The 26,527-nt window shown below is 39.5% G+C and overlaps 2 protein-coding genes across 3 annotated transcripts in view; both read right to left on the bottom strand.

Annotated features, from left to right (window-relative positions):
• Positions 1 to 7,100, bottom strand: part of LOC106096465 (class I histocompatibility antigen, F10 alpha chain) — a 95,218-nt gene extending 88,118 nt beyond the window's left edge. The window contains exon 1 of the mRNA XM_025902599.1: positions 6,919 to 7,100. Coding sequence (XP_025758384.1) covers positions 6,919 to 6,970 — 52 coding nt within the window. The 5' untranslated portion in view covers positions 6,971 to 7,100. The remainder of the gene's footprint in view (positions 1 to 6,918) is intronic.
• LOC100697852 (H-2 class I histocompatibility antigen, Q9 alpha chain) overlaps positions 1 to 26,125 on the bottom strand; it is a 102,388-nt gene extending 76,263 nt beyond the window's left edge. The window contains exons 1-8 of one of the 2 annotated variants that reach the window (XM_019355578.2): positions 25,968 to 26,118; positions 22,971 to 23,231; positions 20,080 to 20,358; positions 18,188 to 18,505; positions 17,795 to 17,899; positions 17,603 to 17,620; positions 17,370 to 17,438; positions 16,593 to 17,033 (exon numbers count right to left, since the gene is read on the bottom strand). In XM_019355578.2, coding sequence (XP_019211123.1) covers positions 17,392 to 17,438; positions 17,603 to 17,620; positions 17,795 to 17,899; positions 18,188 to 18,505; positions 20,080 to 20,358; positions 22,971 to 23,231; positions 25,968 to 26,034 — 1,095 coding nt within the window. In that variant the 5' untranslated portion in view covers positions 26,035 to 26,118 and the 3' untranslated portion in view covers positions 16,593 to 17,033; positions 17,370 to 17,391. Of the gene's footprint in view, positions 1 to 16,592; positions 17,034 to 17,369; positions 17,439 to 17,602; positions 17,621 to 17,794; positions 17,900 to 18,187; positions 18,506 to 20,079; positions 20,359 to 22,970; positions 23,232 to 25,967 lie in introns of those variants that run through there. The other variant, XM_025902603.1, reaches the window with a different exon arrangement.
• Between the last annotated feature and the right edge of the window lie 402 nt (positions 26,126 to 26,527).

Here is a 26,527-nt window from a genome sequence, read left to right as displayed (position 1 = left end):
TAACCATGACTGATTAGTTAGTAACAAATAAAAATTATTTGTGCTTGTGGGTTGTTGTTTTTTCAGTTTTAGACTTTTTATATCTGATCTGTGTCACATGATGAGTTCATACAGGAGGTCACTGTGGGCTATAAAATGAGTAAAATTACATTTTGAAAATAAAGTCAGTATTTCATGATACCCATCACATATTCATCATTTCTGATAATATTCTTACCTTCATTTATCCTGATGGCTGTTTTATCCAGTGTGGTGGTGACGTTTTCATTTATACCAGAGAACTGAAACACACAGTCGTACCTCCTCCAGTCTTCAGCTTTAACAGATCTCAGATCCAGGTTAACACTCATCTGGAAGGTCCCATCATTGTTGGTGAGGATCTCCACACCCTCATGAGTCTCCTCTCCATCTTTCCTCCACATCATCTCGGCTCTGTCAGGGTAGAAACCTGTAGCGTGGCAGCTGATGGCAGAGGAGGAAGACTTCTGGAGGAGAGACACTGAAGGAAGAACTGGAGAGTAAAGAAAAACACAGTTCAGTGTTTCTATATAACAGCACGCTAACTTATCATTTCTGTTTGATGCAGTCTGAATGCCTTAGACACGCATATTAATGTATATACCATGTAAAGTCTATTTTAAAAATGAAGGATACTAAGAGTCAAATAAAGAAATAAGAAAAAATCTCTGAAGAGAGGGAGAAACACATTAGAAAGGGCTGTGGCAATGGTTTTGAAATTTGAGAATAAAATTTTGATTGTTAAAAATTAATTTGAAAAAAAAAAAAACGCGTAAATTTTTTTAACGCATTTAATCGCACTTTGCACTCCAAGGAAAGGGCAACTTTCGTCATTATACAATTTCCTGGTATACCGATTACACTGATGCACTCATCAGAGCTATGTTGTAAGGACTGATCGGAGGCAAATTTCATTTCTAAAGACTACCAGACAGAAGCCTTGATAAAAGTGTGGTTTTGTGCAAACTGTGCAAAAAGGAGTTTGCATACCACCGAAGCACTTAACCTTATGGTACCATCTAAATGCAAAACATGTTGCAGCCATCACAAAAACTGTGGGAGCTGTTAGTGCTAGCAGTTTGAGTACAAGCAAAAGGTGTCGGCAGGCCAAACTGGATGAAATGACTGGATTCAGGACCAAAATTAGCAAGTCAACATCAGTCAAACTTACAAATTCTCTCACAAAATGGATTACTCTGGACTGTAGACCACTATCAGTGGTAGAAGATAGGGAGTTAGAAACTGTGCTACAGTTAGCGTCAGGTGATCCAACTTTCCAACTGCCGTGCCAAAAGACTATTTCAAGTACAATTCAACAGCTTTATGACACTGAAAAGCAAGTAAAGATAGCTGCATCACAGACAGACCTGCTAATATGGAGGAACTACACCAGGAGCAAACAAAACTGGAGCAACAGAAAGAGCCACTCATACAGGATGTTTCCACACGGTGGATTTCAACGCTGGATTTGGTTTCTCGTCTACTAAAGAATCAAGAGGCTGTTTTGCCGCTTTAGACAAACTAAAGCACAACTCCAAAAAACTCCAAAGGCTGGCGACTGTCCTTGAGCCATGCAGGTAAATAAGACTATTTTTTAACTTATCATTACGGTTTCCTCAAAAAGCTCTGTAGTTCACAGTTATTGTGTAGATAATTACTTTCTTGAACTGTCTACTACAGGTTTGTAAGTGAGCTTCTTGGTGGTGAGACACATGTCTCATGTTCAGTGGTTTTACCTGCTTTCTGCCACCTGCATCACAACATGGAGGTCTCTGATAGGACTACCTTCACAAAGCACCTATCCCAACGTGTAGCTACACTCAACCATCACTGGCTCAAGATAGCTGCTGTGCTTGACCCACGCTTTAAGGATTTAAAGTGTCTTTCAAGGGGAGCGCGAGAAGAGGTTTGGACCAGCCTTGAAGGACCTGCTGCAGGAACAATGTAAAGATGACACCACAAAGGAGCCACAACAAAGAGCCTCCTCCTCTCTTCATTGTCTTCAGACTCTGATTCAGATGAGGACGTCCTGTGTAACAGGGCCCTGAGTTTGTACAGAGCAGAATCCACCATCAGCGAGACAGACTGGCCGCTGCAGTGGTGGCGAGTCGAGCAGGGACCCACCCACAGCTGTCTGCAGTACCAATCAAGTATTTGATTAGTCCTGCCACTTCTGTCCCATGTGAGAGACTGTTCTCACTTGCAGGTCACATAGTAGCAAAGCAGAGAGCTGCCCTGAGCCCTGAAATGTGAACAGGTTAGTTTGTCTAAGTAACTGGCTGAAAGAGACAAACAGTAAATAAGCATGGAGGTATTGTGAGTCCAATGGGCTTGTTATTTTTTGCACTAAAATATTTGATGATCAAACTCTTTTAGCATAATGTACAAAATAATGTTGGCTAAGGTTACTCAGAGTTTAAAGATGAAGCTGGTCAAATGAGGTTTTATGTTTCTGCCTTATTTTTAAGAAGAAAAAACTGCACTTTATGTTGAAATGTTTATTATTATTATTTAAAGACAATACCACTTTGAACATGTACTTAAAGTACTTAAAATAACACTTTATTTTTAAGTCTGCCAAATTTGTCCAGGGATATTATTTTTTTCTCTGTTTTGCATTGGAAATGCAGTTTCAGTGCTTTTTTCCCACCAGAAATTAAAAGAGCCTGAGTTTAATATATTCATGTGTGTGTCTATTATTTGATTCTGTCGCCCACTAAAACATTTTTAAATCAAAAAAACATTTGCGCTTTGGGGGAAATTTTCTTGTGTGATTAAATGTGATTAATCGAGATTAATTAATTACAAAGCCTCTAATTAATTAGATTATTTCTTTTTAATCAAGTCCCACCCCTATTAAAAACACATGAGATTAGCAGGGAGAGAGTAAGAGAGAAAAAACACTAAAATGAACTAAAAAAATAATGTTTTAAGTATTACTTAATAAAAATGAGGTAAATTATCACACTAAGTCTGCTCCATTGAAAGTGTGCTGACATATTGCATCGGTGTATGGTTCTCCAGCTGCACCACAGCACACAGAAAGGCACTCCAGAGGGTCATCAATATGGCCCAAAAAATCATTGGACATCCTCTTCCCTCCCTGAAGGACCTGTACAGCACTCGCTGTCTCAAGAGGGCACGCAGCATCCTACGAGACTGTACACACCCAGGACACCGGGTGTTCAAGCTGCTGCCGTCTGGCAGGAGGTTCAGGCTGCTGAGGTCCCGAACAAACAGACTCAAGGACAGCTTTTACAACAGGGCAATAGCCCTGATCAATGCAAATAGCTGACCTGATTGGCTACCTGCCTGGACTTTTTTTAGGGGGAGGTAACAATGTTTAAAACAATAACAATAATAATATTTATATTTATAACAAGGTGCAATAATAATTAATGTGCAATAATAACAGTGTGCAATACACATACACTTATTCTTCTTTTTTATTTCTAAGTTAATATACTGTGTTGTGTTGTTTGTGTTGCGTTGTGATGTGTCATATCGTGTCGTGTTGTGTTATATGTAGTGCCGATGTAGGACAGTTTTTCCAATTTCATTGTACTACTGTACTATGTATGACTGTGCAATGACAATAAAGAATTATCTTATCTTATCTTATCTTATGTGATACCTGTTCTCAGTAAAGAGCTCCTCCCATAGTTCAGATACTTCTTCACCCACTCAGGACAAATCTGAGTGTAATAGTTCTTCACACTGGTTAAAAAAGCTTTGTTACTGTCCCACTTGTGTTTGGTCACCACAGCCTGTTGTTTTGGAGCGACCCACGTCTCTGTCTGCAGGTCAAATATTATGAAGTCTTCTCCATCATAACCAAACTGCTCATATCCGTCCACCTCATTCGTCTCATCGTCCCATTCACAGCCGTATATCTGCTGGAAAACATGAACACCTGAAAGAGGAACAGAGACGGAGACGAGGAAGCAGAATGAGATCCAGCATCGTCTCGTATTAACATAGAGACCAGTATAAACACGCAGTCCTCGTCTAATCTGTGGACCTAGAACAAATATTTAGTGCTTCTATTCTCTTAAATCTATTGGGATGGGTTTGTTTTAATTATTCAGCCATTAAATGTTCAAAATGAACCAACATGTGTTTGAAAGTTTACTTATTAAAAGACTGAAAACATCAGATTATCATCATTTCGATCTTTTTTTATATGACCTGCACACACACCAAATAACGAGCTATGTAAGATGTAATCTCAGCACGAATGCTGTTTCCAAAATGTTAAATAAAACCGGTGAATAACACCTAATTAACAAAATCTTTAGGTTTCACAATTCTTCATTTTGCTCTTCTTCCTCTTTCAGTCACTCTCTTTAACGGTCACCAGAGCAGATCTACCTTCATCTCACTCCATCCATAGCATCCTCATCGGTCACACCAACCCTCTTGAATGTCTTCTCTACATCCATGAACCTCCCCCAGGGTCTTTCTCTTTCCAAACCATCTCAGCCTTGCCACTTGGTCACTCCCAATAAAATCATCATCAGCTCTGTTACCTCCAACTTGGTGCCTTCATCTTCACACCATGCATCTCAGCAGGTCTCAATACCATCTTGAAAACTTCCTTTAGACTCTGCTACTATCTTCATGCCATAGATCACACACTGACACTCTGCCTCTTTTCTTCATCCCTCTTATGCACTGCCTGCAGTTTTGGAGGTTGACCTCAGGTATTTAAATTAATAATCTTCACTATTTCTGCTTCTTGCATCCTCTCTGTAACACCGTTCTTGCTGTCATTCACACACGTGTACTCTGTGTTGCCTCTACTAATTTTTATTTTTCTTCTCACCAGCATATAACCCCTTCCTTTCCACCTGCTTCCTGCTCTCACTACAGATCACATCACCGTCTGGAAACATCATAGTCCATGGAGACTTCAGTCTGACCTCATCTGTTAACCTGTCCGTCCCCATTACAAACATGAAGGGGCTCAGAGCAGATCTATGATGTAATCCCACCCCCACCTTGAACCCATCTGTCACTCCAACCACACACACCACTGTCCAGATACATGTCCTGTGCCACCCTCACATACTTCTCTGTCATTCCTGACTTTCTGATGCAGCACCACAGTTCACCTTTTGGCAACTTATCATATGCTTTCTTTGCAACACCTTCTGACCTCCTCTAAACTTTTCCATCAACACTGAAAGAAACATCACGTCTGTGGTGCTCTTTCTCAGCATGAAGCCATACTGCTGCTTCCCCATTCCCCAGACGTTAAAAGTCTGGTTAAAAAGTCCACTGCTCTCTCTCCTAAACATCCCCATAACTCCACAGGGATGTGATCTGGACAAACTGCCTTTTCACTCTTCATCCTCTTACAGCTGCCCTCACGTCTTCGTTACTCACCCCCTGCGCTCTGCCTCCATCTGCCATTTACTTTCATTGTGAGTCATCCTGTATTTAAATCTTTAATCTGAATGAAGCATTTTTAAAGTGTATGTATGCAAATCTGTTTATGACTAAAATAAGTGCTGAAAACATTAACATCAAATATCAGTAAAAAAACAATAAAACATAAACAAACCTCCAGTCTGGTTGAAGCGCTGCTTTTGCAATTTCAATGTTGGCTTTGAACACCTGCTGGGCACTTACAAAGCCCCCAGTCTCTCTCTCCCAGTACTGATCATCTATATTTCTGTTCATCCAGTCCTGTTTGGACACAGTTTTCATGGTGTTGCTGTCAAACTGAACCATCTGAACTTCATCAACCATCCCAACAACCACAAACTCTGGGAAGTTTGGGACTTGAGAGGACGCAGTGTAGAAATACTTCAGGGAGTGCTTCACTGGAAGAAATGTTTAATGTAGTGAGAAACGCAACTTTATAAATCACAGTATTTTCAAAATTTAAAAAACTATAGTGTGTCTGCTCTAAAAATAGAAAAATAAATTTATGAATCAATGTTTTATTTTTCTGATCATCTTTTATTAAAAATTTACATTTTGTAACTTTTAACAACATTATTTTGTAAAAACTGGTGTTTGTAGGTAAAATGTCATTTTGATTTGATTATATTTTCATGATGCATCAGTAATGATTTACACTCCTTATTGTGGCATTAACCTGACCAAAGGCTGCCAATGAATTCATTTTTTAAATATTCTGCAGTATAAAATTTTTTTGTTTTTGCTTCTATTACAGTTCTACATTTCTACACCTTACACCATAAAACGTTACGAGCATCTTACATTGTTCTTTTCTAGAATGGTACATTTAATTTTAGCAAAAAGTAACTTATTATAATTTGTAAACCACGGCTGATTTAGGTTTTGATGTTTGTAGCTGTTTGTAGGTTTTCTACAAACAGCTACAAACATAAGGGACCTCCACCAGTCCTCTCATGGCTGTTCTCCCTCCTGCCATCTGGAAAGAAGTGCAGGAGCATCAGCTGCAGAACCAGCAGGATGCTGGAAGACTTCTTGTAGAAACTGTGAGCCTAATAACCGGACTGTGGCCCTTCCCCCTTAAATCAGTACACACACTTATCTAATCTGATCTAATTTAGTCCCTCTCTGTGAGAGGACTGCTGCTTGCTGAATGAATGTCATTGTTAACACCTGAGAGTTTGCTGAGTGTCTCGGCAAACTGCTGCTTCATTGTCTTCTTCATTTTTTTTTTTTTTTTTTACTGATTATTGTACTGTAGAGGCTGGAGAGAAGCAACATTTTGTTGAAGCCTCTATATTTCTGTAAAAATAACATTAACCTTGAATCTTGATGTATATAAACGTGCTTAATGCACATGTTCTAAACAAAATCATTGCTTAATTATGTGTGCAAGCTGAGAGTCTGTTTACAGTGACACCTGAGCATCACTGTCTCTAAAGAACAGTTTCATTTTTACAAAGCTTGATTTACCTGCAGACACAGACGCTGTCCGGTAAAGAAGTAGTATAATAAACGTCCTCATTTTCAATTCAATACTCGCAGTATAAGAAGAAGAAGAAAAAAATTACATCCTTTTATTGTTTAAATTTTGCCAGAAAAATGAAACTTCAGCCTCTGAGTCCGAGTGCGCAGTAGCACCTCTCTGACCAATAGGAATTCAACGCTGGATGTGCCTCACCAGTAACCGGGCAAAATAAGAGAACAGAGTTTTTTTTTTGTTGTTGTTTTTTTTACCTTATGACACAACAGGTAGAAACAAAGAGCTAGAGTGACGCTGGGGTTAAAGACACATACAAATCATGTATATGTGTGTCACAGCTTTTATCACACATTTTCTGGACTTATTTATACTTAATCATATTCTTACTAATTTTATTTTAAAAGTAATTTAAATTATGATCATGTTTAAACCCTTATGCAATAAATCTTGAGTTCGCTGGGGAATCCAGATATAATTATTCATCCACCCGTACATTTACATGTAGCTGACAACCTTTTCCGTCTGGTTTTGGACAAGAGATAAGGTACATCCCAACAGCTCTCCAGTCCAGAGAGAGAGAGAAAGAGCAAACCATACACTCTCACATCAACACCTATGCTTGATTAAATCACCGGTTAACCTAAAATACACGTTTTTGGACTATAGGGTCAGTCAGAGTGTAAGAAGTCTAAAAGAAGTGTTCAACAAACTAGCATCCTACAATATACCAACATAAAAACAATTTTTTACAGGTAAAAGTCCTGCAGTCAAAATCACTCTTAAATAATTAAAAAAAATTATATTATATATAAATTTGTAAGAGATTACTGATTTGTAAGCAGCCTTTTTATGGTGTTGTCTGGTTGAGGTCCATCATGTACAGTTCAGCAGTTTAAAGCTTGGCAAACCACAGGGGTCACCCACCTCTGTGTAACCTGAGGATTCCTGACATGAAAGCCTGCACACTGAAAACTCTTTAACTAGAACATACTCAGAGGTTTCAGGTGCAGGTGTAATGTGCTTTTAACAGTGAGTTTTATTTCATGAGCTTATAATATGATTTCGATTCCTGAAAAGTCAATGAAGCTGTCAAATGTATACACCAAAGCAAAAAAAGAAAAGAATTTATTCCTAGTATATTGGGGTAGACAGACCAAAGGAAAACATGTAGTGATAAAAACTGTATACACTTAATAACGTGGGTAAGGTTAGACACTAATGCTGCAGTGCCAGGAGGAAACAGTCTGAGCCAGAGAAAGGTGCCCAATATTTAGGGTTGGTAAATATTCAGAGATTCTCATATTTTATCTTAGAAAAGCAGAAAAGTGCCCAGTTTAACCAGATTACAGAGGCTGTTTTCAGTGTTATAACATGATGAAGAATTAGAGCTTTAATTATGCAGAGAAAATGAGCAGGTTTTTAAGATGAATTCAGAGAACATGAATGTGAAAGAACCTTGAATAAATGAGCAAACTGAGTGATCCCATTTATCCTCCTGCAACATCACATCTTTTACAATTTAGATTTGGCTCTTAATCTTTTAACTTGTCTGCATATGTAAACTTACAGCTTCAGTCATTTTCTTCTGTCTTTAAAGTGTAAAGAAGCACATTGTGCTCCTAAAAAAATGGCACATTTTTCACATCAGAACAAAGGAATCCACCTAAAATCCGACAGAGCTCTGATGCATGAGTTTGTGTTTCTGTGTGACCTTCCTAAACTCACACAGACACATGCTGCTGTGTGTTGTCACTGTGACACACCCAGCTGGTGCTTTTCTGGCGTGACTGAAAAAAGAAAGAAAATAAGCTGAAGCTCCAGTGGAAACAATCCTCTGATCATTCACGGTGTTAGAGCGCCGCCACTGGACAAACAGCACGTCCCTCTGCTCTGCCTTCTGAGAAATCACGTGACCACTCTGTTAGGTTTCGTTTTTGATGGTGGATCTGGTTCGGTTTGCAAGCATTGCCGCGCAAACAAAGAGGCTGTTATCTCATTTAAGCGCGTCAGGAAGTCAAAGCTTCTTGTTTTCCTGGTTCTGCAACACTGCTGTAATGATGAATAAGTGAAGCTATCGTAAGAGAAACTTTAGTAGTCTAGAACTATGTATGTATAAGAACGAGTACAACTACAATATTTAAGTATTTAAGTCCAAGGGTTACAGACGTAATATTTTGCATTTAGAATATAAAAACAAACCTGTGTGTTTTTGGATTTTACGATTTTTTACTGTTTCTGATTCTCTTGTCCTCATCTGAAATTTTGCTTTTTTATTTATTTTTTGAGTGGGATTTGCCACAATCTCCAATTTTACCCCCCCCCCCCCCTCCCAAAAAAACAACAACATATCTCTGGCCACAGGCAAAATACGCAGTAGCTTCTCTCTGACCAATAGGAATTCACAGCTGGCTGCATCTCAACAGTAACCAGGGATAAAAAAGGGAACCAAGGTTTTCTTTGGAAAGTGAAAGTTATCAGGCCAGAATGATCTCAGAAACTAGTGCTATGTAATCTGTGTCTTTAACCACTGTAGGCCGTCTAATCAAAATCATCTATATTTGTGTCACAGTTGCTACCACATATTTTCTGATGTTATTCATACTTAATCATATTTTTACTGTCATTTCAATAACAAAATTAAATTATGCTCATGTTTACACTCATATGCACCCCCCCCCCCCCACACACACACACAAATTCAAGTGGCAACCTATTCAGCAGGAATGTTGTTCTTCAACATTCCTGCTGATTAAGCTCAACGGCAGGACTTTTCCCCCCCTCCAGAGCAGGTTTCTCCACCATGTGCTGCTGGTTTGTCAGATGGCGCCATCTAGCAATAGGATTGTAGTACTACTACTGACTATAACAGATTGCAGATTTCGGTTAACCAAGTTCTGTTTTCTTATCCCTCCCAATCTCAGTGCATAATGCAGGTACGGTGGCTGCTATAGAACAAACAAGTTTTTGTTCTGCCCCCTTTTTGGCTGCAGGGCTCTCTGCAGAAAAACGTGCCATCTCTGGAATGCAAAAGTGCTTCCTGTTGATGTTAGAACTGAAGAAGACTCTTTCATGAGAGGTGAAAAGACTGAAAAGGAAAACAAAGACAAATCAAGAAATAGGGGGCAGTGTTTTTAGATATAGAAAAAATCTATGATATGCTCTGAAAGAATTAATTCTTATTAAACTTTAAAAATGGATGTAAAATGCAGATTGTTTAATTGGGTTACAGACTTTCTTGGTAAAAGATCAATAAGGGTTTGTATGAATGGTGCAGAATCTAATAGCTGTGTAGTTAAGAATGGGACTCTTCATGGCAGAGTGTTTAACCCATTATTCATTTTAATTATGATTAAACATATCTTTGATCAAATTCCTAAGCATATACAGATTGCAGCTTTTGCAGATGATACAGTCATCAGGAAGAGAGGAAGAAGTGTGCAGACTATTAAAAAGCAGCCGCAAGAAGCATTTAAGCAGGTACAAATATGGACTACTACATGAGGATTTCAGTTCTCCATAGAAGATAACAAAACAAAAATGGTGTATTTAAAAAGGAAACATTGATTGCTTCATCTGTCATCTGCCATTTAAATTTTTAGGATTGCACTTTCATGTAAAGCTTACATGGGCACAGCATGTGGGAATCAAGAAATGCCATAAAAAAAATGTATATGCATATAAATCACTGATAACATTGAGTTTGGATTATGAAGCTGTAGCACCAGTATCGTGTTATTTGTATTGAGGCACAATCAGTTTTGCAGCATTTAGCTGAACTCAGCAGAGTGTAGTGGACCTGCACGCTTCACATTTATTGTGCTGCTTCTGTGAGCAGTCACATCAACAATAAACATTAGTGGCACTAGTGGATGGAATAACAAAACAGACCAGAAGAAAGATACATATATTTTTAAAGACTAATCTTCCTCTGACTTCAGTCTTACCTGTATTGCTCTTGATTTTTGTTTTGTCTAGTTTGGTGATGATGTCCTTGTTGACACCACCGAGCTGAAACACAGTGATGTGGTGTGAGTGACGAACGTTTCAGATCAGCACTCATCTGAAAGGTCTCGTCATTGTTGGGGAGGCTCTCTTCTTTGTGTAGGGCCCACTTATGAGTAGGGATGGGTATCGTTTAGGTCAGCGGTCCCCAACCTTTTTTGCGCCACAGACCGGTTTATGCCCGACAATATTTTCACGGACCGGCCTTTAAGGTGTCGCAGATAAATACAAAAAACTAAACAAAAACTAGTATTGGTACCGAAAAAAAGAAGATTTATTCATAACACACGTGAAAAGACCCAGGAAAACCGAGTTAACGATAAAAACGATAACAAAATAACGCTGAAAACCGATAATAATCCTGAAAACCATACATTTCACACCCGAGCCTCAACTCTCGCGGCCCGGTACGAAACGACTCACGGACCGGGGGTTGGGGACCGCTGGTTGGGGACCGCTGGTTTAGGTTTTATCCGATACCGGTGCCAAACCGGTACTTAAACGGTGCTCGAACCGGTGCTTAAAGAATGGAGAACACAAACTTTGCCCAAAAAGTTGTCGTCGTCAGATTTGAGGTGTTACCTCCTTTGACAGTATCACAGTATCAGCTTAAAGCACTTGTTGCAGGCTGCTGAGTTTGCATCTTTTGCTGTGAAGTACAGCCAGACTTTTGACCGCTTTGCCTTCGGCATTTTTAATCTGTAGCTCTGCTCTAAAAGAACGTACGTACCTGGCCCCGCCTACCATCCTTGGAAAGGTAAAATGATTGGCTAGAATCCAAAGTGTATGACATCTCAGGGAAATAAAGCACCGAAATGTGCGCTGCTTTTCGGTCTGGTTACTACCATTTATGTCAGAACCGGTGTTGTGCCAAAAAGTGATTTCCAATGTTTCTGTTTATTTTTTATGTGTAATATCTTTACGTATGTTGGTAAATAGACTTCGGTGAACAGGGTTTACAAAGGGGTTAAGATAAGATAAGATGGCCTTTATTAGTCCCACAGGTGGGAAATTTGTTTTGTTACAGCAAAAGTGCAAAGTTATGTAGCAGAAATTAGAAAACACTGGAATGCAATAAAATACAATAAAATAAAATAAAATACTATATACAATAGAATAAAATAGAATAGAATAATATATACAATAGAATAAAATAGAAATACAAATACTATATACAACTGAGTAGGAAAATACAAAAACACAACTTCGTCAGAAGAAGAATTGCACGTATAGCAGTCTTATTGCACATGTGTGGGTTTGTGTGTTTGATCAGCTGCAAAAGTCTTTATTGTAGAGTCTGACAGCAGTGGGGAGGAAAGACCTGCGAAATCTCTCCGTCCCACACCGTGGGTGCCGCAGTCTCCCACTGAAGGAGCTGCTCAGTGCTGTCACAGTCTCATGCATGGGGTGGGAGATGTTGTCCAACAGGGATGACAGCTTAGCCACCATTCTCCTGTCACTCACCACCTCCACTGGGTCCAGAGGGCATCCTAGAACAGAGCTGGCCCTTCGGATCAGCCTGTTCAGTCTCTTCCTGTCCCCAGCAGAGATGCTGCCCCCCCAGCAGACCACACCATAAAAGATGGCTGAGGCCACCACAGAGTCATAGAAGGTCTTCAGGAGTGGGCCCTCCACTCCAAACGACCTGAGTCTCCGAAGCAGGTACAGCCTGCTCTGCCCTTTCCTGTAGAGGGCGTCTGAGTTATGAGTCCAGTCCAGTTTGTTGTTCAGATGAACACCAAGGTACCTGTAGCTGTCCACAGCCTCGATGTCCATACCTTGGATGTTCAGTGGTTGCAGTGGAGGATGCTTGTGCCTGCGGAAGTCTACCACCAGCTCCTTGGTTTTACTGGCGTTGATCTGGAGGTAGTTCAGCTGGCACCAGTCCACAAAGTCTTGAGTCAGTCCTCTGTACTCCTTGTCGTCCCCATCAGTGATGAGGCCGACTATTGCAGAGTCATCAGAGAACTTCTGCAGGAAGCACTGGGTGGAGTTGTGGGAGAAGTCTGCAGTGTAGATGGTGAAGAGGAACGGAGCCAGAACCGTTCCCTGTGGGGCCCCCGTACTGCAGACGACCCTGTCCGACACACAGCCCTGAGTCCTCACATACTGTGGTCGGTCGGTGAGGTAGTCCAAAATCCAGGTAGTGAGGTGATGGTCCACTCCAGAGTTCTCCAGCTTGTCCTTCAGAACCGAGGGAAGAATGGTGTTGAAGGCACTGGAGAAATCAAAGAACATGATTCTCACAGTGCTCCCAGCGGTCTCCAGGTGAGCAAGGGAACGATGTAGGAGGTGAATGATGGCATCATCCGCTCCAATGCCAGGCTGGTAGGCAAACTGAAGTGGGTCCAGTGATGAGCTCACAAGGCGCCGAAGCTGAGCCAGGACCAGCCGCTCCAGGGTCTTCATCAGGTGGGACGTCAGAGCCACCGGCCTGTAGCTGTTGAGGTCCTTGGGGCGTGAAGTCTTTGGCACTGGAACAACACAGGAAGTTTTCCAGAGCTGTGGGACTCTTCCCAGCCTCAGGCTCAGGTTGAAGAGGTGCTCCATCACACCACACAGTTGGTCCGCGCAGGACCTGACGACCCTCGAGCTGATGCCATCTGGACCCGCTGCCTTCTTGGCTTTAATCCTCCTCAGTTCCCTCCGAACCTGGGTGGTTGAGAGAGACAGGCTGGAGCCTTGTGTTGAGTGTGTATTGGATGCTGTTGTTGGGGGTGGGGAGGAGTGAGCAGGGTGAATAGAGGAGGTGTGAAGTGTCTGAGGTGTCAGAGGTGGAACAGCAGCAGTGGGGGTGGGTGAGTCTGCAGCCGATGTTGGAGACTGCCTCATGGCTGAATCAAATCTGTTGAAGAAATGATTCAGTTCATTTGCCCACCTCACATCCCTCCCAGGCAGAGAGTTCTGATGTTTGTGGCCTGAGATGGTTCTGAGGCCTCTCCAGACTTCACCAACATTGTTTTGCTGAAGCTGGTTCTCCATCTTCTGCCTGTAGCTGTCCTTCCCATTCCTTATCAGTCCCCTAAGCTCTCTCTGCACCCTTTTCAACTCCTCTTTGTCTCTGGATTTGAAGGCCCTCCTCTTCTGCTTGAGGACAGCTTTAATTTCTGAAGTAATCCAGGGTTTGTTGTTGGAGAAACACCGTACAGTCCTGGTAGGTACGGTGTTATCCACACAGAAATTAATATAGTCAGTAATGCATGTAGTAAGGCTGTCGATGTCCTCTCCGTGGTCGTCACAGATCACCTCCCACACAGTCGACTCAAAACAATCCTTAAGAGCCTCCTCGCTCTCCTCCGACCATCTCTGCACTGTGCGGGTGGCTGGTGGCTCCCTGCGCACTAAGGGCTCATACACAGGGACAAGGTGCACCAGGTTGTGATCAGATCTGCCTAGGGGAGGGAGAGGTGATGAACTGTATGCCTCTTCAGCATTGGCATACAGTAAGTCCAGTGTTTTATTGTCTCTGGTTGGGCAGGTCACATACTGGGTGAAGGTGGACAGTGTGGAGTCCAGTGAGGCATGATTGAAGTCCCCTGATATTATGAGAAGGGCTCTCGGAGATTGTGTTTGCAGTCTGCTGACCACAGAGTGGAGAGAGTCACAGGCTGCATCCGCGTTGGCCGAGGGGGGGACATACGCTGTTATCGCGATAACATGCGAGAATTCCCGGGGCAGGTAGTATGGACGCATGCTAACGGCTAACAGCTCAATGTCTCTGCTGCAGAGTTGTTCTTTTACAGTGATGTGCCCAGGGTTACACCATCTGTCATTCACAAACACTGTCAGTCCCCCTCCGTTATATATAGAATTAAAAAATTTTCTGTTTTTCAAGTATCTTTACAACTCTGTGTTATTGTACTTACAGTATAACCAATCCGGTCCTTTATCCCCACTTAAAATATTCTTACAGAACTATTGTAATATTTGCTGCCATTTCTGCTGTCCTCTTGGCCAACTTACTCTTACAAAAGACATTTTTAATGTTAATGAGATTTTTTTAACTGCCTAAATAAAGGTTGTATAAAAGTCACTGCCAAAAACTGATTGCGGCTTCTACCTTGTTACACGAATGTTGTTTGTGGCTCAAGATGACTTTATGTCATCCATGAGGGATGCATTTGACATATGTTTCACATATTATAGCCCAACAAGTTACTTATAGCAGTTTAAATACGAGCAATCAGTTTTTGGCAAATACCGGAAATCAGTTTTTGGCAGACAATCAGTTTTTGGCACAACACCGGTACCCATCCCTACTTATGAGGACATTATACTGCCACTGTTCTATCACCATTTTTATGGTGCAAACTTAAAGTTATGGTGTAAACGTTAGCTTATATTGTTGTAAAGCAGTTACTGTTAAAACAATGTTAGTGTCACACAGTGGAAATTTGTATTTCTCCTTTATATTGGTTTTATTCTGATTTTAGTGTTTGTGAGTGTAGTTTTTTTTTTTTTGCATGATTTTATCCTTTTTGTATTGAATGTTTTTTACTGTTTTATTTGACATTGTTTTAATCCATTGTGGACTGGCTGGGCATCATAGTGATAGTGATCACCTGCTGAGGCATGGGTGTGTCCTGAAGCGGCCTATCAGCTATTTAAAGGATGCTGGCTGAGCACTGGAAGAGAGAGGCCCCAGATATGAAGAGAAACGCATGAATGCCAGCGTGGAAAGGAGGGACTGGCTGCCTGTTCGTGGGATGCGACAGGTCATTTGGAGACGGTCAGCATGACCTGGCGACCCTGTCCCAAGAGCAGGAACAGCGACAGTAGGAGACAACTCGTTGACAGCGGTGGTTCGGTTTAAGAGGAACACAAAAATCTTAATCTTTGATTGTATTGAGACTGCTGTGATGCTTCATTGTGTTAAATATTTTTAAACATGCTCTGCTTCTCCCCTTTGATTTATCAGAAGAAATTACACCTTATATTAATTACAACTGGAAACTAAACGCAGTAATTTAATGTCACTATTATGTTAGATTTGTTGAGCAAACTTATTTCCCATCAATTACAATCAATAAGCATCTGAAACTAAATTCTCAACAATTCATTTAATGATATGAATCATGAATAACCAATGAGGTCACAGTTTATGGGGGCAAATGAAGTGACACTGCTCCGTGTTTCTTTGCAAAATTTGTCTATAAGCTTAAAAAGACAAAAATAAAATTGTAACAAATCCACGGCCGACCCAGTGACAGTTCAGTGCTTTTGTCACATTCCTGGGTCTGTTGACCCTGCGTTTTAAGTTTTAGTTTATTTGGATGTTTATGTTTAAGTTCTTTAAGTTAGCTCTTAGTTCATTTGTTTATTAGATTTCCCTTGTGTTTTCTACCCCTGTGCTTAAGTTTCCCTCACCCTTTGTTTCATGCTGCGTCTTATGTTATCAAGTTCGTGTTGTCATATGTGCTTTCCATTCTGTTTCCTGTTTTATTGTGAAAGATTGTCCTATATGCAGTATGTCTAGTTTTGCTTCCCCCTGTTTTGTTAGGTCTGATTTCTCCCTGCTGTGTTCCCACCTGTTCCCCATCCCCTCATTATCTGTTGTTTCTCACCATGTTTCCATGTCTCCAGGGTTTTTTCCATGTTAAGGTTTTTACCACGATCAAGGTTTTGTTCTTTGTCTTTTGTGTTTAGCATTTCGTTTCTCCCAGTTTAGTTCTAGTTGGTTTCTCCCCAGTGTGTATCTGCTTTTGGTTTTTGTAGCTTTTTTTTTTTTTTTTTGTTAAATCTTCCATATTACACGGCTTGCTTTTTCTTAATATTCAAGTTTTCTTCCACCGTCTTTGTGTCTGTATTTTGGGTCCTTTTCGTAACTCCATACAGTCTGCCTCTGCCAGACTGTGACAGCTTTTCAACAGCTCTTTATTCTGCACAAGGTTGCTGTTAAAAACACAAAAACCACTGCAGCTCTACAGCTGCCAGCCGCACACATCACCAACAACAGACAGAGCAAAGTTCTCCCTGCTGACTTTGTGACACCACCGCATGCTCCCGCTGTGTGGCCGCCAGATCGGCCACCATTCGAGCCAGCTCCTTCCCTCGCTGGCCCCGTCCCGAGTCAGCCGTACCCCCGTCCTGGCTTTCGGCACCACTGTAACAAAACAACAGCAGACCCGATGACAGTTCAGTGTTTTTCAGCTTTGCTTTATTCCTCACACTGTTGCTGTTACAAACACATGAACAGCTGCAGCTCTACAGCTGCTAACCACACACATCACCAACAACAGACAGCACAGACTTTTAGCTGGCAAGGTGTGATTGCTGATGCTGTGCAGGTGCGTCCACCTTCCCTGCAGCAGCACTGCAGACCACATCCCACCACAAAAATATATTAACATTCCTAGATCAATCAAGCAATGACTTTTTGTGCTTTTGAAGCACAAAACGTGGTAAAATAGTAAATGTAGTAAACATAGTAAAAACTCACTGTGTGCAGGGTAGTTTGTCATTTAGGCTTTAGGAATCATTTGCTCCTGTACCTCAGTGTTCTCTGCAGCTATAGAAGTCACAAACACATTGTTAGTCCACATCCTGCTCTGATCTGACATATTCTCAAAAATGATCCTGAAAAAGTTATTTAACATAAAATACAGAAAATGTTTTATTCTGCACAGGGCATAAGCGAGCAGAGAAAACAGAATAGAAACAAGTTTTACTTACGAGATGGGGGATGTTTTTCTGAATTACAAAGAAAAAATAATTATAAATAATTAAAAAATGTTATACATCGTATCTTTGCTCACATTGTCATGCAGCTCCTTTTCTAATGGAACTGTGACTTTGGGCCTTGTGGAACTTATTATGTTTTGGATAAAGTATCAAGTAAAAGAGATTTCTGTTTTTTTCTCTCACCTGTTCTCTTTTTGTAGACAATGAAACTAATTACAGCAAGAACAAGCGTTGCAATGATGATCAGGATTGCGATCGCAGATGACACAACAACAAATAAATCATAACCTGAACAAATGAAACACGTTAAAAGAGACAAACATCAGTTTGCCGATGAGATAAGAATACGAGAAAAAAAAAGATGCTCGCAAATTTAAACAAACTGTGAAAAGACAGCAAACTGGACAATAATTTGAATCAAAGCGCTCGAAACTTTGAATGTCAATATTTAACAAATCAGTATCAGTTTGAGAAATTTCATAACCCTGTATACAACTGGGGAGGAATTTCATCAAACTCAAATAAAATAGCATGAACTGCACGGTTTTTACAGAAAACTACATGCGTGTTTCCTACCTTCATCACTTTTACCCCTGTTGGTCTTGATCACTGCTTTGTCCAGTTTGGTAACAATGTCCTCGTTCACACCAGAGAGCTGAAACACACAGTCGTACCTCTGCCAGTCTTCAGGTCTGACTGATGAAAGATCCAGATCAACACTCATCTGAAAGTTCCCATCATTGTTGGTGAGGATCTCTCCTTTGTTCACACCCTCATGAAGCTCCACTCCATCTTTCCTCCAAACCAATTCAGCTCTGTTAGGATAGAAACCTGTAGCGTGACAGGTTACTGGAGAGGAGGGAGACTTCTGGAGGAGAGACACTGAGGGAAGAACTGAGGAGAGAAGAGAAGATAGATGCTATATCACTATTTAGCAGTGTTGGGCAAGTTACTTTGAAAAACTAATTAGTTATAGTTACTAGTTACTTCTTCAAAAAAGTAACAGAGTTATTAACTGAATTACAATATTCTAAAGTAACTAACTACTAGGAAAAGTAACTGTGGCGGAGGTGTGGTCTTGGTCCTGCTGCAGAGGAGGACCAGCCAGCTCACAGCACGCACAGACGTGGGGAGGAACAGGTGCACAGAACTGGCTTGATGAATAGGGACTCTCCTTTTGTTTTTCAGTGAGCTGAGAGAGACAACTCAAGTGACGGAGTGGAGCCACAAACCACAGAAATCAAACTTATAAATAAAAGCACTGTTGAACTGGTAACGCCAAAGTGTCCATTTGTGGGTCGAGTGTCACAGTAACTATTGTGTTACTTTAAAAAAAAAAGTTTAACCCTCTGGGGTCCAGGGTATAATTGGCCATTTTTGACATCTTTTGATTTTTCCTCCACATTTCACCTTTAAAAACGATTGGCTTGTTTAGTGTCATTCATTTCAGCACAACCTCATGTGTCTGAATTTACAGTTATCTTTTCATTTTGGCACTGTACTGTATTAACACGATTGACCTAAAAATCAGACAAAAACATAAAATCCGAGTAGGAAAAAAAGTTACATTTTTTTACTGTTACAACCACAAACATCTTTAACGAATCATTTTCACAACTTGAAATGCAAATATAAATTTTAAAAATCTATGCACAATGTCACAAATCTCTCACATCTCAAAACTCTCTCTCTCCCTGTCACTCCTAAAACTTCCCCCTCTTCCTAAACAACCAAATGTCATGTTGCCATATCATGGTGATTTGATTGGTCGACATGGTGCATTTTTCCACCAACACGGGCTGTTTTTTGTTTCGTTTTTTTTTTTTTTTTTTTTTTGGGTCATAAGCAGAGAGTACTTGCTGCACTGTAAACGTGACAAAACTATTCCCCCCAATTTCTCGGTAAGCTGAAGACAGCTTCAACCATCTGTTTGTTTAAAAAAAAAAAGTGACGCATCCACAGTGCATTTTCTTCTGAGTAACGGTAACAGCATTGTAACGATAGAAATAGTAATTAGTTAGATTACTGATTCCTGTAAAAGTAATGCTGTTTGTAACACCATTACTTGTAACGCCCGTATTCCCATCACTGCTATTTAGTGCATACTAATGTAATTCCTGTGTATGTACTTTAATTTTAAAGCCTTAGTTAAGTCTTTTAATAAACCTATTAGCAAATGACATGGAGGTTGGGAGAGACTGGTTAGAAAGGTCAGAGTTTAGGCGGTGGATGAACTGGGCAAGACAAAATTGGGGCAAAAGGAAAATATGAGAAAAATAATTGTAATTAATATGTAAGAGTGACAGAGAAATCAGGAGAAAGGTAGGAGGCATGTGTCAATGTGTGAGTGGAAATTAGAGAAAGAGCAAGTTTAATACAACTGAGGCACATTAATGGTTTCTGAAGGGAGGGGGGTTTGCAGTGCTTTTGTGATGTTTTAGACAAAACAGCAGGTTATATGATTTCACCTGTTTTCATCAGAGAGCTCCTCCCATAGTTCACATACTTCTTCAGCCACTCAGGACACTCCTGGGTGAGGTACTTCTTTTTCTGAGCAATCAGAGCCCTGTTCTTATCCCACTTCATTTTGGTGGTGACAGCCTGAGGTGTTGGAGCGATCCATATCTCTGTGTCCAGGTCAAGCGCCACAAAGTCTTCTCCATCATAGCCATGCTGATCATAACCTTTAACCTTTCCAGTTTCATTATCCCATTCACAGCCATACATTCTCTGAACAATGTGAACACCTGACAGAAAAAAAGAAATGACAACATCTTTACAACAAAAAAACCACGGTTACCACGGTTATTTGTGAATAGAGGATGTTAACATCTGTTGTTTTTGGCTCAATGGAAGCCACTTACAGATAATCATCACCTGAACAGTGTGAGCATCTTAGGGAGATAAACACTGGAAAACATTTCCACATACTCTCTTTATCAAAGAAAAACAGCCTCAATAAGAGGCCAACACACAGTTGTTCACTGCTGTAGGTGGAGCTATTTCCGGTGAGCTAAAGAAACAGACAAACACACTAAGATGGAGTCCTGAGCAGAAGAGAATGATACTGGATTTAACTTTCCACCCTCTGAAATTCTGCAGTCAGTCCAACAAAATCCCTCCTGAGTGAAACTAAACATCAGACTGTCCTGAAGTTTACAGAAGCTTCAACTAAAGGAGAGTTTCACTCCAAGATTAATGAGCAGACTCCAGCCAGGACAGAGATAACTGTTCAGTCTTTAGTGCAACTAGTCACAATAAACCAGAGACCAGTAGGACCAGTAGTGACACTCTGAGTCTTCATCTATTCTGTAGCGGTCTTAGAGGATATACAGAGAGATTAGACACATTATTATTTTTTTATTTATCAGTGGTTATATTGACTTATTATTTCAATATCAGGTCTTTATGTGTTTATTATGGAACAAACACACTGTGGTCATGTGACATTAACCTAATCCAGTGGTTCTCAAACTTTTTACATCATTCCTCACATGGCAGGAAGAAATATTTTCTCGCTCTATCTAAACAAAACAATGACAGAAAAGCCCAGCTGTGACTTTATTTAGATTACAAACGCATTCACAATGAATCCTTCAGTAATTTTTTTCAGACCCGACTACATGTTCGCACTTCTCAGTACACTTCTTTACACTTCTTTGAAGATGTCAACTTACACACAAGACTGCAGCTTTTCAGTGGAAGCAACGGATGTGCATATTATTAACGTAACTGCCACAAATTTATTTGTTACGCCAAAACATTAAACATTAGTTCCGCGTGACTTTTCTACCAGGTAACTTGCCACCTGTCAGAACTCTGGGCCTTACAAGTGGGGCCCGTCACACACTTTGAGAACCACTGGCCTAATCTAATCTGAAATTTTACTTATTTAAGATTGCAGCTAATGATACATGTCATTACTGATTTTGTAACACGTTGACTAATTAGTTAATTTTTTGTGCTTTGAAATAAAAAAAAAAGAAAAAGAAAAGAGCTTTTAGAAACAGACCAAACTTGTAGTTGGTATAAAACCACTGAACAGTGCAGTAATCTCAACAACATGCGATTTCTTTTTGGGGTTTTGAACTGTTGGTTAGACAAAACAAGAAAACAGAAGAAATCATTTTGATCTGTGGCTGTTCATGTTTACACTGCTTAAAGTTTGACACTTGATGGCTGGCCTAAAGAAATAAAAACTTACAAAATTTCTGATTTAAATAAGTTTTATTGTCATTGGTTATTATACATTTGTTATATTTATTTCACAAACAATATAATCTCTATCTCTAACAAACAGTAACTCAGGCCTTGAATTTGACTCCATCCTAGGACGCTGCTGTGTTTTTCAGCGCTGTGACCAGATCAGATATGTCCTCTAAAAATATTAGAACATTCATATTAATGATAATATTGGATGTGTAGTACATAGATCTATGAGCGTCTTTGAGGAGGAACCTGAGCGCTGCTGATGCTGTGGCGAGAGCAGAGGGTCTACAGGTGAGACCAACACGAGGAGTCTTTCCTGCTTTTACGACACCGCTGCTCTCAAATCCACGAGAAACACTTCAGTGCATCATCACAGGTATTTTCTTTATATCTAACATGCAGAGTTACATGTATGATCCATTAAGGCCAGCTGTGATCATGTTATTTGGTTTCTCTGTACTGAGGATGATTTTGGAGATAAGCGCCAGTATTTGTAATTCAGTATGTCTCGTTCATTTTGTACGAGGGAAAGTTGATTGAAGGTCTTCTACTTGAGGATTTAGTCGCTGTGAGTTTTGTTGGTTAAAGTGAGGAAATTTATAAACTTGAAAAACAGCGTTGTGATTTATTCTGAGAAAAACGTTTGATCAAAAGTGATTCTTGTTTACAGTCATTTTCCAGCTCGCTGTCAGTGATGTCGTCAACATCACTCATTACATCACCAGGTCAGCTGGTTGGGTAGCGCTCCCAGGAGTCCAGCACTAGCAGTGAGCTTATTAAAAACAGGAAAATTAACTGTTTAATCAGTTAATTGAGAAATCGAAGAGACAAAAAATCCTAAATATAAACAGAATACTGCGAATATCATGAATTGATCTTTATTATTTGATTATTTTGATCAACTAATCAGTTAACCGACAAATTAAATCAGTTCATACAAACATGATCCTTAAAGCTGTTTGAATTAAATTAAAGTTTCACAGACCGTAGTTCTACATTTATTACGAATTATAGTGGTAATAATTGAAATCTGTAATCTGAGTGAATTTTTTTCATTTGTATGCAAACCTGTTTACTACAGAAAACAAAACACACCGAAAACATTAACAGCAAGTGTCAGTAAAAAAAAGAAAAAGAAACATGAACAAACCTCCAGTTTGGTTGAAGCGCTTCTTTACAGTTTCAATGTTGGCTATAGACGTCTGCTGGGAACCCCTGAAGATCTCAGTTTCTCTCTTCCAGTACTGCTGATCTGTGTTCTTGGCAAACCAGTCCTGTTTGGGCACAGTTTTCTCTGTGTTGCTGTCATAATGAACTATTTGAACATCATCAACCATCCCAACAACCACAAACTCTGGGAAGTTTGGGACTTGAGAGGACGCCGTGTCGAAATACTTCAGAGAGTGCTTCACTGTAAGAAACAGTTAATGTCAGAAACACTTATAAAGACTTATAAATCACATTATTTTTTTTTTAAAGATTAACACAATAAGAAAAACTACAGCACGTTAAAGACATCCTGTAATAATCCTGCTGTCCCTTCAATAGATACAAAATAGATTTATGAATAGAGATTCAGTGTTTAATGTAATTTTTCTGATCTTTTTTCTGATTTTGTAACAGATTCTAGTTTGAATCTGATTTTCACAGAAAGCTTTAAAGTTTTAAAACTGGTGTTTATTCTTTAGTTTCATTCAGTTTTCATGATTAATGGTTCAAACTCATTATAACTTTAATTTGAAATATTTTTATTTTATTATCAGTATTAAAGAAAGTAAACATTGTTTTTAATCTGTTTTTCTTTTGTTAGCCGCTGTATGAAACACAAAGTCGATTACGTTTCTTATTTCTTCTGAATCAAGCAGCATGACTTCTAAAGTGAGTGGTTGTCTTTTGTATTACCATTTTATATTACAAATTATGTGAACTGATTTCATTCTTTTAACGTAAGGCAACCCTGAAAAGGATAAGCGGTAGAGAATGGATGGGTGGATGCTTCTTCTTTGTTCATATCATTTTTCTTAGACTTTGTTGAAGCTTAAAATTGTTACAGAAAGCTTTTCTTCCAATATCTTTGATCAATAATATTATCAATAAAACGAAAGCTAATATTAAGTAACTGTTATTGGGGGAATATTATCTTATAAACATTTTGGATTTTATCTTTTATTTTGTATTCAGGTTTGCAGGTGAGTGTTTCAGTTATCAAAAGTCAACAGATTTAATATTTGTGTCACTGACCAAGGCACATATAAAGTGTCAAACTCTTCTCATTAGCGCTCCCTGGTGGAGATTGAGTGTCTTTAAATTCACAGAGTTTCTGGTATTTCCATCAAACTAAAGTGAGATGTGGCTTTTATTATACAGTGTATATTGAACAAATAAATAAACACATCTAAACAGATTTTTACAGATACTTTGTTTTAAAAGCACTTTAGCGATCGGCTGTTGTGTGAAAACGTTTTAATTCCTCGTGAATATTAAAATGGTATTTAAATTTTAAAATAACAGTTTTGATTATTGTCACCAGATTAGCATCAGGCCTCCTCACTGTTGTTTTATTTGTTGGACTGTTTGGAGAGACAGCAGAGTCACAACGTTTAAAATGAACGATTTAAAGACGGAAATCATCAAATAGTTTCGGACAGAAATCGCCTTGTTTTAATCTTTGTCTTATATATTTATTTATTTTTATTTACTAACCAAACTTAATTATTCATATAAACTTCAATGTTTTTTATTAGGGATTGCCGAGATAAACAGAAGATTTAGTTACATGTATAAAATAATCAATGTTTTTTAACATTTATATTATCCACTAGGATCTACAGTGGGATGCAAAAGTTTGGGCAACCTTGTTAATAGTCATTATTTTTTCCTGTATAAATCGTTGGTTGTTACAATAAAAAATGTCAGTTAAATATATCATGTAGGAGACACACTCAGTGATATTTGAAAAGTGAAATGAAGTTTATTGGATTTACAGAAAGTTTGCAATAATTGTTTAAACAAAATCAGGCAGGTGCATAAATTTGGGCACTGTTGTCATTTTATTGATTCCAAAACCTTTAGAACTAATTATTGGAACTTAAATTGGCTTGGTAAGCTCAGTGACCCCTGACCTACATACACAGGTGAATCCAGTAATGTGAAATTCAAGTATTTAAGGGGGTCAATTGTAAGTTTCCCTCCTGTTTTAATTTTCTCTGAAGAGTAGCAACATGGGGGTCTGAAAACAACTCTCAAATGACCTGAAGACAAACACTGTCCACCATCATGGTTTAGGGGAAGGATACAGGAAGCTGTCTCAGAGATTTAAGCTGTCTGTTTCCACAGTTAGGAACATATTGAGAAAATGGAAGACCACAGGCTCAGTTCAAGTTAAGGCTCAAAGTGGCCAACCAAGAAAAATCTCAGATAGACAGAAGCGACAAATGGTGAAAGCAGTCAGAGTCAACCCACAGACCAGCACCAAAGACACATGGATTCCACTCAGTATCAGCAGATTCTGGAGACCAATGTCCAGGAATCAGTGACAAAGCTGAAGCTGCGCCGGGGCTGGATCTTTCAACAAGACAACGACACTGCTCAAAATCCACTAAGGCGTTCATGCAGAGGAACAAGTCCAACATTCTGGAACGGCCATCTCAGTTCTCAGACACGAATATTATTGAAAATCTGTGGTGTAAGTTAAAGAGAGCTGTCCATGCTCGGAAGCTATCAAACCTGACTGAACTAGAGATGTTTTGTAAAGAGGAATGGTCCGAAATACCTTCCACCACAATCCAGACTCTCATTGGAACCTACAGGAAGCGTTTAGAGGCTGTAATTTCTGCAAAAGGCGGATCTACTAAATAATGATTTCATTTCTTTTCTTTTCTTTTTTTTTTGTGGTGCCCAAATTTATGCACATGCCTGATTTTGTTATCACTGTGTGTGTCTCCTATGTGATCTATTCAACTGACATTTTTTTATTGTAACAAGCAACGATTTATACAGGAAAATAATGACTATTAACAAAGCTGCCCAAACCTTTTCATCCCACTGTATTACAACTAAATGTTTAGCGTACAGGAACTTTATCTTTCGATTTGTATTACAAATGACATAAACCAGACACATAGAAATACATTCAAATCAAACTGACCTGCCACTGCTCCCCGTATTCTCAGGAAAAGAAGGAAGATGATGGCTTTCATTGTGACCACAAACATCCAAACTTTTAACAGTCTTTCTGCGTTCAGTTGTCCAGAAAAAGCTAAAGCTAAAATGGGAGAAAAGGAGGAGAACCAGGAAGTGCGTCACCACTGCGATCCATCAGAAAAGAATTTACTCTGAGAGTAAATGTCACTTAAATCTGGGTTAAACGCACCCTTTAGGGTTATCAACGATAGTGAAAGTAAAATATCTTTATATGAACCAGTTTATGACGAAGGGATCTGTTAATTTGTTTAGTTTGATCTGGTCTTTATTATTTTTTTATGTTATGACAGGTGTAGTTCGCGATATGCTGGGTAGACATTGTATAATTTATTATTTATTTAAACTTCACTGTTTAGCTGTTTAGTACAAATTTCCCCATGAGTCTGTCTTTAAAGGCACAAAACGAATTTTAAAATTTGGTTTTTTGCAATTGATGAGGAATACATATCAAATATGATTTCACCGAGTTTCACTGAACCGTTGTAATGTGGGGCTTCCTCCAGT

This window comes from Oreochromis niloticus, linkage group LG22 (genome assembly GCF_001858045.2).
Source record: "Oreochromis niloticus isolate F11D_XX linkage group LG22, O_niloticus_UMD_NMBU, whole genome shotgun sequence".
NCBI classification, from domain to species: domain Eukaryota; kingdom Metazoa; phylum Chordata; class Actinopteri; order Cichliformes; family Cichlidae; genus Oreochromis; species Oreochromis niloticus.
The sequence above is the reverse complement of the archived record's forward strand: the minus strand, read 5'-3'. Positions and strand labels throughout refer to the sequence as shown.